Source organism: Chlamydomonas reinhardtii, chromosome 6 (assembly GCF_000002595.2).
Source record: "Chlamydomonas reinhardtii strain CC-503 cw92 mt+ chromosome 6, whole genome shotgun sequence".
Taxonomy (NCBI): domain Eukaryota; kingdom Viridiplantae; phylum Chlorophyta; class Chlorophyceae; order Chlamydomonadales; family Chlamydomonadaceae; genus Chlamydomonas; species Chlamydomonas reinhardtii.
Window position 1 is genome coordinate 7,041,294 of NC_057009.1, and position 18,496 is coordinate 7,059,789.

Here is an 18,496-nt window from a genome sequence, read left to right on the forward strand (position 1 = left end):
CCCTGCCTTATTTACCTGACACATTCCTTCCTGTTGCACAGGGCCGTCCCTTCCGCATTTTGCACCTCAGGTCAAGGTCAAAGTCAGCAGTCAGCCAGTCAGAGCCGTCTTTTTGCTACAGAACACTACGCGAATCGCCTTCCTGCTTGGGCTTGAGGCCCGGCCTCTTCAGCAAAGGGCTTGAGGCCCGGCCTCTTCAGCAAGCCTGAGCCTGAGCGTGAGCCTGAGCCTGAGCCTGAGCCTGACCCTGAACCTGACCCTGAACCTGAACCTGAACCTGAACCCACGACCTGAACCTGAACCTGAACCTGAACCTGAACCTGAACCTGAACCTGAACCTGAACTATCTACACAAGTCCATACTACTTCCCTGCCTGCCCATACCATACTGTACTACCCTGCTTGCCGCTCCCCAATCTCGCCGGCGGTGACAAGCCGCTCCACATGAGCCACCATCATCAGCCTGTAGCACCTATCTACCATATTGACTTGGTCATCGTGTCCGCGGCCATGCCCGCGCACTCCACGTCCACTCCCAGCTGGCCCATCGCATACCCAGCGTCTCGCGTGGCATGCACCCGAAGGGCTTGAGGCCCGCCTTCTTCAGCAAGCGCAGGCGCTCTGCAGGCGGCTTGCCCACGCAACGGTCGAGATGGCCGAACTGTTCATTGGTGTTGTTGCTCTTGTTCATGCAGTGCCGCGGGCTGGGCGGCGGCTGGCGCCTTCGGTGGCTGGCGCGGACGGCGGCGCTGCTGGGCGTGCGGGCAGCTCCCTGGCTGCAGGAGGCCCGTCTGGCGTGGTGGCGGCGAGCCCGGCGGTGGTGCTGGGGCGGCGGGCGTGGGCCCGGACCCTGATATGGATGGTGGCGAGTGCGACTACGGGGCCATCCTGTCCGCGGCGGACGTCGTGGCCTTGCTGGCTGACCACGATGAGGCCCCCAGCCCCGGCACTACCTTGGAGGTGGTCTTGCAACAGGTGCTGTGGGATGCGAGTGATCAGTTCGCGGTGTGCTGTTGTGGCACTGGGCGCGCTCTGATCCTGCTGAGGTCGCTCTGTGGGGACGTCCGCGCATGGGAGCGGGAATGGGTGGCAGACGGTGGCCCTCCCGTGTGCCCGCGGGGCCTGGTGCCGCAGCTGCTAGAGGTCGCGGCGCGCGCGGACGCAGAGTTGGTGCGGGCGCTCTGGGTGGGGCCTTTCTAGTGTGCTGTCCTGGTTTGGTGGCGTGTTCGTGCGTGTGCGCCTGCGTTTGTTCGTGCGCCAGCCAGCGCCAGCGGTTGTTCCTGTGCGGTAGCTGGTCTGCTTTGTTGTGGAGGTCGGTTGGCTGCTGCCTGTGTGCTCCGGTTTGCGTGGGGCCCGTGCCCCGGTTTGCTGCGGGTGGGTGCGTGTGTGACTGCGCGTGGTCGTGCGCCTGCTGTGGTTCCCGTGTTGTCGCTTTAGACTGCTTCGTTGCTGGGTCAGTTCGCGCGGCCGCTTGATTCAGCGTGCGGGCGTGGCGGTCGGGTAGCTGCTGCCTGTGTTCCCTGGCCTGCTTGGGACCCGGGGCCCGGCTTGCAGTGTTTTGGTGCGGGGGGACGGCGCGCTGCTGTGCGTGTGTGCCTGTGGAGGTTTCCCGTTCTATAGGTGGGTCGCTTTCTTTTCTTTTTTGGGTTTCGGCACGGGTTTCGGTGGCTTGTGCGGTTGTCCCTGGTGTTCTGCATGCTCGCTTTGCAGTTGTGGTGCTGCGCCTTCCCTTTATAACCATTCTCCCAGAAAAAAAGTGTGGCCGATGCGCACAGCCGCACACCCCTGCCAAGAGTGGCTTGTCACGCCCTCGACAGACTTGCCGGCAAGCGCGTGGCAGAGCCAGCAGTAGTGCGGCTTACGGGAGCCTTTATGAATGAGCTCGCCGGTCTGGCGCTCCGCCTCCATGCCTGACGTGTTCAGGTAGGACGACAGCCAGCGCGTGGCCTCTGCGCCTGCATGCACAGAAGGCACACAGCAGCCGCGGCCGGCCCCGCCGGCACTGGCACCAGCGCCGCCGTCCCCACCACTAGTACTGAGGTGCAAAATGCGGAGGGGACGGCCCTGTGCAAAAGGAAGGAATGTGTCAGGTAAATAAGGCAGGGTGACTCTGACCGCTGAACCGGGCCCCCTCCTAGGCAGTAGGACTGAAAGGTGGCGGGTCAAATGGGCAGGGTGGAGCTGCAGAGCAAAAGATGGGCATTCAGGCCGTCCCTAGGCTGGGGCGATGATGGCTTGTGTGGAGCGGCTTGTCACCGCCGGCGAGATTGGGGCGCGGCAGGGTAGCACGGTACGGCACAGTATGGGCAGGCAGGCAAGTCGTATGGACTCCAAAGAACCTAACCCTGACCGCTGGCTGAAGATGGCGATTACTGCCAGACGGTGGTGATGCAGTGCAAAAGGATGAGGTCGTAACGGGACTGAACCTTAATCTGAACCTGAACCCACGACCTGAACCTGAACCCACGACCTGAACCCATGACCTGAACCTGAATCTGACCCTGACCCTGACCCTGACCCTGACCCTGACCCTGACCCTGAACCTGAACCTGAACCTGAACCTGAACCTGAACCTGAACCTGAACCTGCTGTTGTCCTACCTGAACGCGTTGGGCACGGGCACGTTGGGAACTGTCCGGGGCAGAGCTGCGGGCACGCGGGGGGAAGTCCGCGCGCGCCCTCACAATTTGACAGGGCGTTGGCCCAGCTATTAACATTACATGAATACGTAAGTATTTTTTAGCGAGCGATGTTGCGTCCATTGGATCCCATTTCCCCAGACTCCCTTTCCCCGATGAGGCGACCCCTGACCCCGCCAACCCGGTCACCGGTCGGGGAGGTTGTTCGCACGCCAGCATCCACAGTACCTTTGGTCCAACGTTTGCCATGACTCTGGCACTCAGATCATACTCAGACTTCAGTCGCCATTCCTACACCAGCCTCCTTCCACACGCTTCCACCTGACCTGAGGTGCAAAATGCGGACGGGACGGCCCTGTCCAAAAGGAAGGAATGTGTCAGGTAAATAAGGCAGGGTGACTCTGACCGCTGAACCGGGCCCCCTCCTAGGCAGTAGGACTGAAAGGTGGCGGGTCAAATGGGCAGGGTGGAGCTGCAGAGCAAAAGATGGGCATTCAGGTCGTCTCTAGGCTGGGGCGATGATGGCTTGTGTGGAGCGGCTTGTCACCGCCGGCGAGATTGGTGCGCGGCAGGGTAGCACGGTACGGTACAGTATGGGCAGGCAGGCAAGTCGTATGGACTCCAAAGAACCTAACCCTGACCGCGGCTGACATGGCGATTACTGCCAAACGGTGGTGATGCAGTGCAAAAGGATGAGGTCGTAACGGGATTCGAACCCGTGTTGCTGGATTCAAAGTCCAGAGTGATCACCGCTACACCATACGACCAGAAATTGAAAGCGCGTGCCGGCAATGCATTTTGGCACGAACACATAGGCATGTGTGGTAATGACTGGGACCCAAGCATTCGCCCCGCCAGCTTTCGCCCCAACCACTGTGCAACCATCCTGCGATCACCCCCCATCACCCCTTGTCCCTCGCTTTCGCTTCCATAATTCGCCCCCAGCTTTCGCCCCACCAAAACCACCGCCATTGCAATTCTGCTTGTATGTCCCGGCTATGATGCTCGGGGCGTGCGGCCTCGGGCATGTCCGGAGGGAGGCGGATGCGAGCCGTAGGTGGCAAGTGAACTTGTCTACCAAGCAGAAGCCACAGAAAGTTACAGCACATCATCTGAGATGCAATCAGGCGCCACACTTGAGCAAGCTGCGAGCAGGCGCCACGAATGGCGCCACGACAAATTTTATTTCTATCAAATAGTCATGAGCGAAATCAGCATATTGGTGCAACTTAATGCGGTGGCGCAGCGTTTAGTGGCTGCGCTTGAAGCGCCACGAAAGCAACGCCGTCGTCATGTACCTGGACGCCGCGATTGAGCAAGTCGCTGTGCACCCCAGCGCATTATATTCATGCACGTCGTCATAGGGTTTCGTCACTTGAGCCTAAGACGCCCTTCTCGTCATACGCAAGGCATGCCGCAACCATGTTTCCTACTGCGGCGCGTGTTGAGGTCACCAAGGGGCGTCTATATCCTTATCGCTTCATGTATATTAACCAAGTGATGTAAGAACCGTCCGGACGTCCATCGGATCGGCGAGTGAATGATCCTTATCACGCCCGGATGAAGTGGAAACGCTGCCGGTGATCCCAGTCTGTTCCAGGGGTGTCTCCCATTCCCGAACGTCCATGGGGGGCTGTGCGCGTTCGGTGGTACATAGAAGACAGGAGGGACAGTCCGTGAAGAAAGGTGGAAGGGACGTTCGTGCCAGATGGGTGGGGTACTCCTTGATGGGGAAGCCGGAATATGGCACAGGCAGTCAGGCACAGGCACAGGCACAGGCACAGGCACAGGCACAGGCACAGGCACAGGCACAGGCACAGGCACAGGCACAGGCACAGGCACAGGCACAGGCACAGGCACAGGCACAGGCACAGGCACAGGCACAGGCACAGGCACAGGCACAGGCACAGGCACAGGCACAGGCACAGGCACAGGCACAGGCACAGGCACAGGCACAGGCACAGGCACAGGCACAGGCACAGGCACAGGCACAGGCACAGGCACAGGCACAGGCACAGGCACAGGCACAGGCACAGGCACAGGCACAGGCACAGGCACAGGCCTAGGCCTGCTGTGCGTGGGTGTGGCGGGCTGTGCTGAGGGGCATGGATGGATACGTGTTGCGCTGTCCTGCACAGAGCGCCCGCCCATACGTGACATATATGAGAGCTGTGTCATGCTGCGCAATCAGAATGGCGGCACGTGTCGTAACCCCCGGCGCCTCCGGTGGGCAACGGGCCCTGCCTCAGGTAGCTGTGCGTAGAGGCCCGGGCTGGGCTGGGACCCACCCACCCACCTAGAGGCGTCCACGGGCGGCCGCCTTTGCCGGGCAAAGGTCTCGCATATGCGTCATACCAGGTGTGAGAAAGCTCGGGGGCCAAGGGGGCCGCATCCAAGGGGCGTGGCGAGCCCGTAACGGCCACGGGTGGCACGGTGAGGACACCGAGCCATGGCACGACCTGGCACGCGCTTGCCGTGCGGCGGGCGATTGCTGCGAGAAATTACAAATGAAGTTCAATACAGAAGACATCCTGCAGCTAGAGGAACACACATCCACCAAGTCACCACGAGTTGTTTTGGCATTTCTCGCGCGACCAGCCCTGGCGCGGGCCATCGAGGGTGCGTCTAAAAGTCGCCACTTTCCTGGCGTCGGTTCCTCCATTTCCCTATCAGCATACAGGTAGGCATAAATGAACGCAAGCGAGCTACTTTGAGGTGGGGGTAGCCCGAATCCTAACGAAATGCGCAGTCGCCAAACATGCCGACTCGCCCTCACAAGCGCCAGCGGTGCACGCCGAGCCCCGCCCGAGAGCTGCTAGCACGGCTGTATGGTAGCAGTGAAGGATGGATCATGCCCGGGCATTTATGTGGCTACCACGCGGGCGTTGCAACCGTCCATGGACACCAGCACATGTGCACTGCCCAGGCGCGCGGCTACAGTGCGGCCAGTGCAAGGCTAATTCCGGCCTCCCAAATGTCGCAGTAGCATGCCAGCTGGTGTGAACGGGCACAGCGGCCTGGGCAGGCGGACGCTGAGACTGCAAGATACCGGAGCACACCGCCATGCGCCGAAACACGCGCACGCGCCCTGGCACGGCCCCCACCTACCCTCGTAAGGGTGAGTACTTGGTTGCGGCTCTCACTGTCAGCGGTTCCCCTGACCCCTGTGTCCTGCCGCTGAAGTCCGTGGTACGCGTTATCGACCCAAGCGCTGACTCTGTGACCAACCGTTTCTTGCCGTAGATAGGTGCAAGGGGTTGAAGAGGGAAAACGGCTTACCAATACCGTACACATGAGTAATGTCATGAGCGGGCACCCGCCCTACTCCCATTTCGCTCCATCGACGCACGTTCTTCGCCACCGCAAAGGCCATGACGAGCTCACAGCACAAACACAATCAGCCAGCTCCCCCGCAAACACACACATTGTCTCCTGGAAGCGGGCCCACACCGGGCCGTACTGGTGCTTCGGGCGCGGCCTTTCAAGGTGCGCACGTCTTCTCTGCGCGCGCTGTGCGAAGCGTCCGTCCTTCACTCATCCTCCAGCCACTCTCACGTCACTCTTGCCTTGCACACTTCTTTATGACACTCTTTTAAACGGTACCTTCAAGTCCTCCATCCATTCTCCTCAGCAGTTGCGTTACCGGCATCCCCACCCTACTCGTCATCCTCATCCATGCCGTCGTCAACACACAGCCGGTCGCAAAGCGCGTTGACGCCCCGGGCAGCGGCAGCCGCAGCCGCAGCAGTAGCCGCAGCTGTAGTCGCCGCCGCTGCCGCCGCAGCACCTGCTGACGCTGCCATGCGCCGATCGCCAGAAGGCCCGGGCCCCGCATGCGCCAGCCGCCCCGCTGCCACCACGCCTCGCCTTGATGCTGCCGATCCGCCCCATCCTGACGATGCTCCCACCGGTGCTGCACCGCTGACTGACGCCACTCCCCCGCGCCCCGTCATCGGCCCACGTGCCGCCGCCGTCAGCAACCCCAGGCCTCCAGACATCTCTCCTAGCAGCGCTCCCAAGCCGCCCAGCTCGTCACCCAGTCGGCCGCCGCCGCCGCCGCCACTGCCGCCGCCACCTGCGCCCGCCGCCGCCGCCCTGTCCTGCGCCAGGTCACGATCAATGGCCCGCATGATGGACAAGACGCCCTCATCCAGATCCGCGTCCTCGTCATCCTCGTCCTCATCGCCCGCGATGATGGATGACAGCAGCTTGGACTTGTTGATCACGACTGGGCCAGCGGCAGCCACGGCGATGGCGCCGCCGCCGCGGCCGCGGCCGCCCGCTGCGCCGCTGGCGGCGCCGCCACTAGCGGCAGAGAACTGCGGCCGGCGGGGTGACGGAAAGGCAGGCCTTCCGCTACCGCCACCGCCGCCGCCGCAAACGCCACTGCCGTTCCCGGGGGCTTGGAGTGACGCTCCGCTTTGGGTGTTCGGCAGCGGCCGCAATGACGACGGCGACAGGCGCATGGGACCCAGCGCTGGCTGCGGCTGCGATGCTGCCGCGCCGCCGCCGGCCCCAGCAGCGCCCCGCCTGCTGACGGCAACACCGGCCGACAAGGAGGACGGCGGGGACGTCAGGCTTGGCAGCGGTTGCTGCGACTGCGGCTGCGACTGCGGCTGCGACTGTGATTGAGACTGCGATTGCGAGGGCTGTGGCGTCCGCCGCTGGGCCGCTCCGCCGCCTGCTGCAGCTGCGGCCGCGGCCGAAGCCACGGGCCGGCCCCTGGGTCCGGGGCTGGCCAGCGGCATGAAGAGGCTGCCGGTGCCGGTGCCGGTGCCGGAGCCGGAGCCGGTCAGGGCAGCGGTGGCGGCAGGGGCTGCGGCGGGCTGGGGAGATGCTGTTGAGGAAGCCGGCGCGCGCTGCACCGGCACTGGCGGCGGCGGCGCTGTAGGGGCGCTGCTGCCAGGCACCGTCTGGGTCACGGGCGGCACCGGCGGCGGCACTGCGCCTGCGGCCACGTCAGCGCCCGCCACTGCTGCCACCAGCGCGGCAGTCACCGCGTCTGTCCCTGCTGCGCCGTCGCTGGACCCAGGGCTCCCGCCGTCGGCCTCCTGCGCCTCAGCCACGGCGGCGGCGGCGGCGGCAGCGGCGGCGGCGCGCAGCTGGCTGTGCGGCGTGGTGGCACCCCCGGCCCCGCCCCCTTCGCCACCACCTACACCTACACCCGGCCCCGCTGCTGACGCCTTGCCACCACCCTGTGAAGCCAGCGGCGAGGCGCCCGGAGAGCTGCTGCTGTCGCCGCTGCCACTGCCGCTGCCGTCCGCCAAGGTGGAGGTCGCTGACGTCAGCACTACCTCCTCCCCGAACAGCGACGCCGCCGCCTTCTGCCGCTTGGCCAGGCGCTGCTGCGGCCTTGCTACAGCCGGCGGCGGCCTTGTAGCTACAGCCGGTGCCGCCGCCGCCGCTGCTGTCGAAGCTGGAGCTGACGCATTTGCGTCCGCAGCAGCCGCGCTCGCCTGCTCTTGTGCTGCCAGCCGCACCGGCTCATCTGGCTGATACGCGTAAGGGTCTGCCTCCACCACAGCAGGGACGACAGCCGCCGCGCCAGCAGCCACAGCCGTTGCAGCCGCCGTCGGTGTCGCCGCCGGCGCAGGCGACACGCCTGCTGCGCCACCGGCTGCGGCCGCTGCCGTGGAAGACGGCAGCGGAGACAGGGGTGGCTGCAGTAAGGCACCCAGCTGCACAAGCCGAGCGCGCTTAGGCGCCACTGGCGGCGCCGCCACAGCTGCCGGGATGGCCGCGGAGCGCGGCGCTGGGCTGGTGGCAGGGGCGGCGGCGGCAGCGAACGCGATAGGGCTCATGTAGACGCCGCCGGCAGCAGCCAGCAGTGGTGGGAGTGGTGTTGCCGCCGCCGCCGCATCCGCTGCCACGCCCTCGCCGCCTGCGGAGCTGCCGCTGGTGTGCAGCACAGCAGCGGGCAGAGCGGCCGTTGCAACAGCGATTGCTACGGCCGTGGCGGCGGCGGCTGTGGCTACGGCCGGGTCAGGCTGTGGCACTGGTGGCAGCAGGGGCGGTGGCGGCACAGCGGCCTGGTCATCCTGCCCGGGAGAAGCCGTGGCTACGGCCACCGTGTCATCGCCACTGCCACCACCCCAAACGCTCGTGGCGCCTTCAAGCCCGACGGGGTCAGCGAAACGCTGAGGCAGCCGCCGCTTGCGGCCGGCGGTGCCGCCATTGCCGCCACTGCTGCTGCTTGGATCGGGCGTGGGCGCCGGAGACAGCGCCGGAGCTTTTGCCGCTGCCGTGCGACTGTTGCTGGTGTCGCCGATGCTGCAGAGAGCGCTGCCGCTGCGGGCGAGCCCTGCTGCCGCGATCAGGTCCTGTCCGGACGCGGGCGGCGGCGACGCATGCACGTGCGTGCCGGCGCCGGGCGGCACCACCACCACAGCCACCTTCTGCTGCTGCTGCTGCTGCTGCTGCTGCTGCTGGTGCCCCAAGAGTGCGTGCGTCGCGGCTGCAGCCGGCGCGGCGGGCGAGCCGCCACCCAGGGCCGCCGCCGGCACAGCCGCCTCTGTGCCAGCCGTGCCCTCGAGGCACGCTTCTGGGACACAAGCTGCGCCAGCGGCGCAAGCGGCACCAGCTGCCGCGGCACCAGCTGCCGCGGCACCAGCAGGGTACCCGCAGCCCTTGTCCCCGTCCGCCAGAATTGCTGCAGCAACCGATGGCTGCGCCGCTGCTGCCGCTGCGGCCCTGCCAGCCTTCGCCTCTGCCTCCGCCTCCGTCCCCACCTCCATATCCGTCACTGCTGCCGCTGCCTGCTGCAGCCCCTCCGACTCCGCCTCCAGCGCTAGCCGGCGGCGCTTGCAGCTTGACGGCGGCGATCCCCGCCCTGCCTCGGCCCCCGCCCCCGCCTCCGCCTCCGCCCCCGCGCCCGCCCCTGCCTCCGCCTCCTCCTCCTTCTGCGTGCTGGCGCGCGGCCGTGGCCGTGGCGCCGATGTGGGCGGCGAGTCCTCCAGTAGCACCCGCACCACACACGGCAGCAGCGGCTGCAGACACGCCCGCTCGAAGCGGAGCAGGGACGTTGGTGAGGCGAACGGGCTGCCGCTGATGCGGCCGGCGGCGCCGGTGGTGGTGGTGGTGGTCAGCGTGGTGCCGGTGGCGGCAGCGGGCGTGGAGGCGGCAGTGCCTGCAACCGTCTGGGCTGCAGCAATAGCAGCAGTAGCAGGTGAAGATGCAGCCGCAGCAGTAGCAGGTGACGGTGCAGCAGTAGCAGAGGGCGCCGCAGCAGCAGCGGCGGCAGCGGCGGCAGCAGCAGCGGCAGCGAAGAGGCTGCCAGTGGGAGGCGGCGAGGGTGATGGCGAGGGCGAGGGCGGCGCTCGAGGTGGGCGCGGAACGCTGTCCGCTACACCGGCGCTGCCGCCTGCCGCCAGCGACCGCCACAGCGGCGCCATAGCAGCTCTACCGTAAAAGGCCGGCTGTAGCAGCTGTTGCTGCAGCTGCTGCTGCTGCTTCTCACGCTGCTGCTGTTCCTTCTGTGCTGCAGCCGCCGCTGCCAGGAGAGGCCCCAGCGCCAGCGCCTCCGCGGCCTCCATGTCCATGCGGCTCCACTCCATCTCCATCTGCAGGCCGCCGCCACAGCTGCTACTGCTGCCGCCGCCGCCGCCGCCGCCACCGTAGTAACTACTGCCACCGGCAGGAATGTCATCGCAGGCGCCCGCTGCCGCATCGCTCGCCTCACCAGCACTCTCCACGCCATCCGTGGCAGCTGCGTGCGCCAAATCACCGTCGATGCTACCCCAGCCCCTGGGTGTGCTGCCGCCGCTGCCACTGCCGCCGCTGCCACTGCCGCCGCCGCTGCTGCCGGGCGAGGAGCTCGCCAGCATGACAATGCGGCGGCGCGTCGCACGCACCTTGCTGCGCGACCCTGACCCGCCGCCGCCGGCACCCACGCTTGACCCCGCGCCCGCCACAGCGACGGGGTGAGGCGTGTCAGCCGCCGAGCGGTGGCACACGCCGTGCCCGCCGCCGCCGCCGCCGCCACCAGCTGGGCTACCTAGCAGTGCCGGCCTTGGCGATGGCGGGCTGCGGCCGGCCGGTGGCGTCAGCGGACTCGAGATCGACGCCATCTCCTGTTGCTGGTCTTGTCCCACTCCCACACCGGTGCCCGGCACCCCGGTGCTGCTGCCGTCGCGCCGCCCCATCGCCGCCGCCAGTCGCGCCACCTCCGCCAGCAATGAGAACGGCGGCGAGCGCGCCCCTTCGTCGTCACAGTAGTCGGCTGCGGCGGTGGCTGTGCCGGCGGCGGCTGCGGCGGCAGCTGCGGCCGCGGCAGCGCCGCCGGCGCTGCCGCCCGGTGTGATGCTGTCGGCGCCACGGGCGCCAGCGGCGCGCACAGGCGTCGTGTCACCGCCGCCAGCGACGCTGTCCGTGTGCGGCACGACGGTGGCGGCGGCGGCGGCGGCGGCGGCGGCTGGTGTAGCGGCTGTATGCGAGTTCGCTTGCTGCTGCGGCAGCGGCAGTGGCGAGCCTGGCAGCGAGCGGGGCTGACGAAGCGCGCCCTCCGCCGTTTCCATGCTCACTAGGGGCGCCGCAGTCAGGGTCGCGAGCGCTGCGGCCTCCGGCTGTGGCTGCGCCTGTGATGGCGGCTGCGACAGCTGCTGTGACAGGGGCTGCGACAGCTGCTGCTGTGAGGGCTGCGAGGGCGGGAACAGCCCCAGCTCTAGCGGGGAGCCAAATGTGTGCAGCGGCGGCAGCGCTGCCGCTGGCGGCTGTGACACTGGTGGCTGCAGCTGCGGCTGCAGCTGCGGCTGCGGCTGCTGGAATGCGGAATGGACGTACCGCACCGGAACCGCGGCGGCGCCTGCTGCCGCGGGTTCCGTGCCGGTCTCTGTCGTTGGGGCCTCGTTGGTGTGGCCGCAGGCGGCAGCCGCGCCTCCCGCCATCACTTCAAACGCGGCGATTGCAGCGGATGCGTTGACAGGTGGCGGCAGCGGCAGCGCCGGAGCACCGAGCTGCAGCACCGGCAGCCGCTGCAGCAGGCCCGGCGCCGCCGCCGCAGGCAAAGCCTCCGCCGCCGCCACCGCCCCCGCCACTTCCTCCGCCGCCTGCCTTGCAGCCCAGAACCCAAATGCGGCAGGCGCGGCGGCAGCTATGGAGTTGACGCGGCCCTCAGCTGCTGTCGCCTGGGCGACATCCCACATCCCATCCGCCGCCGCCGCCGCCATGGCCGCTGTCGCCGCTGCCGCCCTTGGATCCGCTCCGGCAGTAGTGTACGGCCCATCACCATCATCAACCTCTTCCACTGCCGTACTGCCGTAGTCGTCATCCGGGTACGTCACCGGCTCGTCGCAAGCGCACGTGTCAGCGCCGCCGTCGCCGTCGCTGTCACCGCCGCCGCCGCTGCTGCCCGCACCGTGAATGCCATCGACGACATCACCGCCGCCTACGCCGCCTGCATCACGGCCGCAACCACCGGTCCCAAAGCCCGCAACACTGCTGGCATGTCGCTGTGCGCGGACCGCCAGGGCCACGATGTCACCGGTGGGCAGGGGAGTGGTGGCAGTAGCAGCGGGCGTGCTACTGCCACCGCTGCCGCCACCACAGGCAGTAGCGCCCGCCTCGGCGTACAGGGGCGAGGGCTGTAGCAGGAAGGGAAGTGGGCTTATGGCCGGGGCCGGCGACCGCGGCGACTGCTGCTGCTGCTGCTGCTGCTGCTGCTGCTGCTGCTGCTGCTGCTGCTGCTGCTGCTGCTCGTACGCACGCTTCTGGCCTTGGCGCAGGCTTGGCTGTAGCAGTGGCGGCTGAGGCGGCTGTAGCACGAGCGCCTGCGGCTGCTGCTGCCGGCTGCTCTGCAGCGCCGCCTCCGCCTCCGCCAGCCGCCGCTGTAGCGCCTCGTTCTCAGACCGCAGCCGCACCAGCTCAGCCGCAGCCGCCGAGATGGCAGTAGCAGTACCAGCGGGCGTGGCAGTAGCAGCCGAAGCAGCAGGGCTAGGAGAAGCGCGCGGCCCGCTCGGCACAGGCAGTGGCTCTAGGGCCGGCGCTCGCGCTAGCGCCGATACCGCGGCCGCAGCCGGTTGCTGCGACTGCGGCTGCGGCTGCGGCTGCGGCTGCTGCTGTGACTGCGGCTGCGGCTGCGGCTGCTGCTGCTGCTGGGGCAGCCAAAGGCTGCGCGACGGCTTCTGTTGAGGCGCGTGGGACGCCGGCATTGGCGTGGACGTGTGCGGCCCCAGGCGAGGACCCAGACTTGGCAGCTCCGGCCCCAGCAGCAGCTGTGGCTCGGACGTCAGCAGCCGCTGCAGCGTGTCTGCATGCGGGGCGGCCGCGCAGGGGATGGAGGGAGGGAAGGCAAGATAGAGGGGGATGGCGGGGTGAGGTAGCCGTTCAGGGTGGGAGGGGAATGGGTTATGGAGCGTAATAACAGCGGGTGGTGAATGAACGAGTTGACGGCGGTTGACCAGGCTGCTAGGACATGCCATGCCATTGCTTTGCATTGTACAATCACGAAGACGCACAGCCGCTGTCCACACCACCACCGTAGCCAACACTGCCACCACAGCCCCTTCTTTCCTCCGCTCCCTCCCTCCCTCTTCTCCACTACGCCCTTTCCTCCCTCCCCACCCATAGCTCCCTCATCCCCCTCCCCTCCCCCTCCTCACCCGCCAGCACGAACCCCATCATCAACTCCCGGTACGACTGCCGCCGCCGCGCCGCCGCCAGCCGCAGCCGCTGACGCCGCCGCCGAGCCTCCTCCTGCTCCGGCGTACGAGCTGCCGGCGGGCCGCCGGCGCCGCCGCCACTGCCGCCTCCGTCACTGTGGCGGAGGCGCGCGTCCTCGGCCGCCAGCTGCGCCGCCTGCTCCTGCCCCTGCAGCAGGTGCGGCTGCTTGGGGTAGCGCGGCCGCGGCGGCTTGGGTCCCTTGGGCGGCTTGGGGGCCTTGGGCGGCTGCTGCTGCTGCGGCTGCTGCACCGCCGCCGCCGCCGGCGCCTCCTTTGCCGCCGCCGCCGCCTTCTCTGCCGCCGCTGCCGCCTCCGCCGCCGCCAGTGCTTCCAGCGCCGCCGGCGGCGCGCGGCCCATAGCGGCAGCGCAGTGGATGGCGCACGGCGGCAGCAGCCCCGGCGGCAGCGTCAGCAGCGGCGTGCCGGTGCGGGCAGAGCGCTCCACCGCCCGCTCCACCTTGCGCACCACCGTGCTCTGTGGGCGAGGGCGTGGGGAGGTGGAGAGGACGGGTTTGGGAGGACGGGTTTGGGGGGACAGGTTTGGGGAGGACGGGTTTGGGGGGACGGGGGAGGATGGGAGGTGCAAGTGGTGGTGCGGAAAGAGAACTTGACTTCTGAGCTTGAAGTGCGGTGGTAATGGTGAGATTGCTTTTGGGTTCGTTACCCAACCCTGCATCCGTTACCATGCAAATCCACCAGCAAACCAACACAGCTACCCTACGCTGCCGCCTGCCGCCCACCCATCTACCCGCCCCATCCCACCTGTATCGCCGCGGTCAGCTCGAACGTGTCGCTCAGAGGCGGCCGCGCCGCCTCCACGTCCGGCGGCAGTGGCGGCGGCAGCGGCCGCAGCTCCGGCAGCAGCACCGTGTTCATCTCCAGGTGGGTGTACAGCCCGGGTATGGGGTGGACCAGCTCATTGGCCGGGTCGTACCGCTGCTGTACGGGTGGCGGCCCCGCCGCCGCCGCCGGCCGCGGCGCCGGCGTGCGCCGCGCGCGCTTGCGCTTGGGCGCCGCCGGCGCCGCCGCGGCAGCGGCTGTGGTGCCGCCGCCGGACCCATTGGCTGTGGGGCCAGCGGCAGCGGCTGGCGCCGCCGCCGCAACCGCCGCCTTCTTGCGGCCCTTGACGATGGCGGGCGCCGCCGCCGCGGCGGCGGCGGCGGCGGCTGCAGCGCGGCGGCCGCCCAGCACCTCCGCCTCCGGCTCCAGGTCCGCCGCGTCCTCCGACTCATCTTCCTCATCGCTTCCACCGCCGCCGCCGCCGCCCTCCGCCTCTGGTCGAAAGTCAGACTCATCGGAGCCAGATCCAGCGGAGCGAGCGCGGCGCCGGCGCCGGCCGCCGCCGCCGCCGCCGCCGCCGCGGCCCGCGGCCTTACGGCTCCGCCTGCCGCCATGCCTGCCGTCACTGCCGCTACCACTGCCGCTCTCCTCACTGCTGCTGCTGTCGCCGTCAGAGCTGAGGTCCTCATCACGCACGATCTTCACCGGCCGCCGCCGCCGCCGCAGGTCCACCAGCCGACCGCCGCTTGCACCGCCCCCGCCACCACCTGCCACACCTCCTCCCGCCGCCACCGCCGCCGGCGCCGGCGCCCCTGCTCCACTGCGCGCGCCGCGCTTCTTGGCGCCGATTCCGGCGGCCACCGCCGCCTGCGCCGCCGCCGCCAGCTGCGCGGGCCGCTGCGGCGGCGGCAGCACGGGCTTGCGCACCAGTGTGGAGGTCTCGCGGTCCGTGTCCACCACCCAGTCCTCTATGGCTGCCACCTCCTGCAAGGGGGAGGGGGCACGGGGGGTTGCAAGGATGTTTGGAAAAGCGGTACAGGATGCACTGAAGACTGCAGACGAAGTCGTTACCAGGAGGGTAGTTTATTCCAGGCCCATCTAAACCAAGACCAAGGGAGGTTCATGTTGTACATATATCGGTACTTGCAGGAGGTAGGTGCGATTGGGTGCAGATGGAGTCGGTTAAAGGCTTAAAAGCAGGGGCGCTCAATCAACGGCGAGGGTTGACTCGTGTCACCCTAGTCGCGTCATCGGCGCGCACCGCACGGCACACAGCCTGCCGCCACTGGCAATACCCTAGCAGCTACCGCACCGATATGGGTCAGGTCAGGCCAGCACGCCGCACCATCACGGTCGCCCCCGCGGCCTCAGCTTGCCTGCCGCCTGCTGTGCCTCCCCCCCAATCCCCACTCCCCTTACCCCTGCTCCCACCCCTCTGCCCCCATCCCCACCCCCTGTCCCACCCCCTCCACCCCCCTGTCCTCCCACCCCCGCCCCCCCTGCCCCCACCCCCACCCCATCTCCTCCTCTCCACCCGCCTCCCACCCCTCTGCCTCACACCTGCTCGGTGAGCGGCGTGAATCCGAACTTTGCGGCCCACATGGGCAGCAGCGGCTTGATGGAGGGCATCACCAGCTGGCCCACACCCGCAGACAGCAGCAGGTCCTCCACTGCCTATTGGGGAGGTGGGGGGTTACGTTCATGATTGGGTAAGGAAGTGGTAGATGTAGACAATCTCGGGCGGGTATTGGGAGGAATGGGAGGAGAAGGTTAGGAAAGATAGCGAGCGTCATAGGCATACGGGATCACGTTCCTGCTTGCCTCCTTTTCCCTCCTCGCGTAAGCCTACACCCAACAACCCCATATCCATTCCCATCTGTGAGCTGGTTGTGGTTATTCTGGTTCGGTTTGGAATAAACTACCCACAATGCTACACACCCCCCCCCCCCACACACACACACGCAGGCCACCACACGCGGGGCCCCGCACCTACCTTGACCAGTCGCCTGCAGTTGCCGGCGCGCCGGTAGCCCTCGCGTGTGGCCACGAAGGGCAGTTCGGCGAAGCGGCGCCCGAACACGCGCAGGGTGGCGGCCGTCACCACCGCCCCGCGCTGCCGCAGCACCGCCAAGTGGAAGCCACCTGGGTGCGGGTGTGTGGAAGGTTGGAGAGTGGGGTTGGGGGGGGGGGTTCGGAAGGAAGGGGTGGGGGTGGGGTGGGGGAGGTTGCGGGGTTGGGGGGGGGGGGAGGTTGCGGGGGGACTGGAAGAGGCGGGGAGGGAACTTGGATGTGTGGGGGCGTGGAGAGGAAGGTCAGGCGGCGTGGAGTGTGGATTGAGCAAGCAACCCAGGGCTCGCCAGGCAATGCTTTCCATCCTCCTCTCTGCTGCCCCAACCAGGCACGCGTGTAAGTCCATGTCAATACCCCCCTGTCCCTATCTCGATCCACCCCCACCACCACCACCACGTGCTCCGCTAGTTCGGTTTGGTTGTGCTTTAGTTCGAGCTGGTACTTGCAATCGGTACCTAGCGCGCGCACACACGCACACATACACACCCACCCCCACACCCACACCCACCCCCACCCCACACACACACACAAGCATGCGGCTGACTCACTGAAGTTGTGTCCGGGCTCCGTCTCGGTGAGCTGCTCGTCCGGCGTCTCCCAGCCCGTACACACCATGTCCAACAAGTCGCGACCGTTGTCCATGAGCAGGGGGGCTGGGGGGCATGAGGGGGTGGGGGTGAGTTTAGCCAAAGGGCGGGATGGGGTGGGGTGGGGGGGAAGAGGAGGTGTGGACGCGGCTTAGCGGGTCCCGGTTGGGAGTGTGGCGGCGAGGAGCAGGCCGTGTGGGGAGATGGGAACAGGCGGTCGGCCCATGTGGGTCGGATCGGCCTTTCTGTGTATCCCTGGCTCGCCGGGGCTGTGTGTGATGCCGTGCACGTCATCCAACCTCCCGCCTCACACCTCCCACCTCACACCACGCGCCTCCAGTGCCTCCCCACCCTTCAAGCGCACGTCACTCACAGAAGCTGGACTTGAACAGGCGCAGTGCCTGGTCTATTTCCCGGCACAGGCCTGCGTGTGTGTCGGATGCATGGAGCGCAGGGGCCAGTGTGTAGGGTTGAGCACAGGAGCACGCGGCTTGTGATTAGGCGGCGACGACACAAACCCAACTGCAGCCAACACACACACACACACACACACACACACACACACACACACAATCCCCCATCCGTCTCTCTCTCCCTCCCCCCTGCCACCCCCGCAGTGAGCTCACGTCTGTCGCCATGGCGGTACTCGGCGCACGGCAGCAGCTCAAACGTAAACATCTCCGGCTCGTCCCGAATGCGGCAGCCCCGCCCGCCGCCGCCGCCGCCGCCGCCGCCGCTGCTACTGCTGCTGCCGTGTGAGGCGGCCTTGAGCGTGTCGTGCACGTGCTGACACTCCTGCGTGTTATGTTACGTGTGGGGTCTTACGTAAGGGTTGTGTGGCTTATGTCTAGACTCTCCAGAGCGACAAAGGAGGACGAGCGGACGGGAGGCAAGAGGGCAGTCAATCGCGATCCAGCCTGCTGTTGGCGGTCTCACTTTTGGGTCAGCCGGCCCTGCTCCGCCCAAGCCAGCTCCTAGCTCCCGCCGCTGCGCTATGCGCCACCACCGCGCACCCCACCACCACGCCCCTCCACACGTGCCCCACCACCCCACCCCTTCGCCCCTCCTCCACGCACCCACCACCCCACCCTCTTCCCCCCTCCCATCCCACCCACCGGCGTACAGAAGTAGTCAGCGTCTCCGTGGGTCACCTCCCTCGGCAGTGCCGCCCCGTTCACATCCTCATAGCAGCCCACGTGCGCGCCCGCCGCGAAGCAGCAGGAGCACAGCACAAGCAGCCGCCTGCCCTCTGCCTCGCTGTCGCCACCGCCGCAGTAGGTGCAGCTCTCTGGCAGGTGGCACCAGCTTCGGGCGCCGATGCAGGACGGCTTGCTAGCAGCGCTGTGGATGACGGCGTTTGAAGTGGGTGCGGCTGTTTTCTGTTGCTGCTGCTGCTGCGAGCTGGTGGCTGCTGCTGCTGCTGCAGCTATTGCATCTGACATTTTGGCCGCCTTTGGGTTGCTTGGCGGGTTGGGAGTAGATTCTGGAGGAGGCCGCGCAACGGCCCGAAGGTAAACTGGTTCCGCGCTGCTGCTTGGCACCGCCCGGCACGGCCGCGCGCTACGCTAAGACGCGCACTACGCTAAGCCGCGCGCTACGCTAAGCCGCGACGACGGCGCTGCTGCATGGCTGGCAGCTGGCTGCACAGCTGCGTAAGTAGATAAGGTCTGACACCGCGTGCTGCACGAAGCTGAAGTGTCGCAAAATGAGTTTGCGCGGGTTCAGGCGTGTGAGCTTGCTTGCATGCGCGCTAATAGATAAGGTG

At 67.4% G+C, this 18,496-nt stretch overlaps 3 protein-coding genes across 3 annotated transcripts; 1 reads left to right on the plus strand and 2 right to left on the minus strand.

Moving 5' to 3' along the window:
* The first annotated feature begins 52 nt into the window (after positions 1-52).
* CHLRE_06g296924v5 (uncharacterized protein) lies at positions 53-3,414 on the plus strand. The gene is made up of 2 exons (XM_043063519.1): positions 53-805; positions 1,135-3,414. Exons 1-2 carry the CDS (start codon positions 653-655, stop codon positions 1,198-1,200), a joined length of 219 nt encoding a protein of 72 aa, XP_042924225.1. The 5' UTR covers positions 53-652; the 3' UTR covers positions 1,201-3,414.
* A 311-nt stretch (positions 3,415-3,725) lies between these two features.
* On the minus strand, positions 3,726-5,312 carry CHLRE_06g296936v5 (uncharacterized protein). The gene is made up of 3 exons (XM_043063520.1): positions 5,191-5,312; positions 4,388-4,769; positions 3,726-4,272 (listed from the first exon to the last, which is right to left on the minus strand). The coding sequence occupies exons 1-3, from the start codon at positions 5,220-5,222 to the stop codon at positions 4,129-4,131; spliced, it is 558 nt and encodes a 185-aa protein (XP_042924226.1). The 5' UTR covers positions 5,223-5,312; the 3' UTR covers positions 3,726-4,128.
* Positions 5,313-5,906: 594 nt separating this feature from the next.
* On the minus strand, positions 5,907-18,482 carry CHLRE_06g296950v5 (uncharacterized protein). Its single transcript, XM_043063521.1, has 9 exons — positions 17,847-18,482; positions 17,358-17,526; positions 17,105-17,155; positions 16,693-16,797; positions 16,068-16,216; positions 15,635-15,748; positions 14,057-15,058; positions 13,235-13,769; positions 5,907-12,882 (listed from the first exon to the last, which is right to left on the minus strand). The coding sequence occupies exons 1-9, from the start codon at positions 18,171-18,173 to the stop codon at positions 6,296-6,298; spliced, it is 9,039 nt and encodes a 3,012-aa protein (XP_042924227.1). The 5' UTR covers positions 18,174-18,482; the 3' UTR covers positions 5,907-6,295.
* Between the last annotated feature and the right edge of the window lie 14 nt (positions 18,483-18,496).

What these genes read in the sequence shown, in the direction of transcription:
- CHLRE_06g296950v5 (XM_043063521.1), bottom strand. Translation starts at nt 18,173, where the DNA reads ATGTCAGATGCAATAGCTGCAGCAGCAGCAGCAGCCACCAGCTCGCAG. An exon ending in CCTGTTCAAGTCCAGCTTCT is followed by an intron (nt 16,798 to 17,104) that starts GTGAGTGACGTG and finishes CATGCCCCCCAG; the next exon opens with CCCCCCTGCTCATGGACAAC. An exon ending in ACTGCAGGCGACTGGTCAAG is followed by an intron (nt 15,749 to 16,067) that starts GTAGGTGCGGGG and finishes CCTCCCCAATAG; the next exon opens with GCAGTGGAGGACCTGCTGCT.
- CHLRE_06g296924v5 (XM_043063519.1), top strand. Translation starts at nt 653, where the DNA reads ATGGCCGAACTGTTCATTGGTGTTGTTGCTCTTGTTCATGCAGTGCCG. An exon ending in GCCCGTCTGGCGTGGTGGCG is followed by an intron (nt 806 to 1,134) that starts GCGAGCCCGGCG and finishes CTGGTGCCGCAG; the next exon opens with CTGCTAGAGGTCGCGGCGCG.
- CHLRE_06g296936v5 (XM_043063520.1), bottom strand. Translation starts at nt 5,222, where the DNA reads ATGCCAAAACAACTCGTGGTGACTTGGTGGAT. An exon ending in CTCGTGGTGACTTGGTGGAT is followed by an intron (nt 4,770 to 5,190) that starts GTGTGTTCCTCT and finishes CGCTCTGTGCAG; the next exon opens with GACAGCGCAACACGTATCCA. An exon ending in GCCTGTGCCTGACTGCCTGT is followed by an intron (nt 4,273 to 4,387) that starts GCCATATTCCGG and finishes GAACGCGCACAG; the next exon opens with CCCCCCATGGACGTTCGGGA.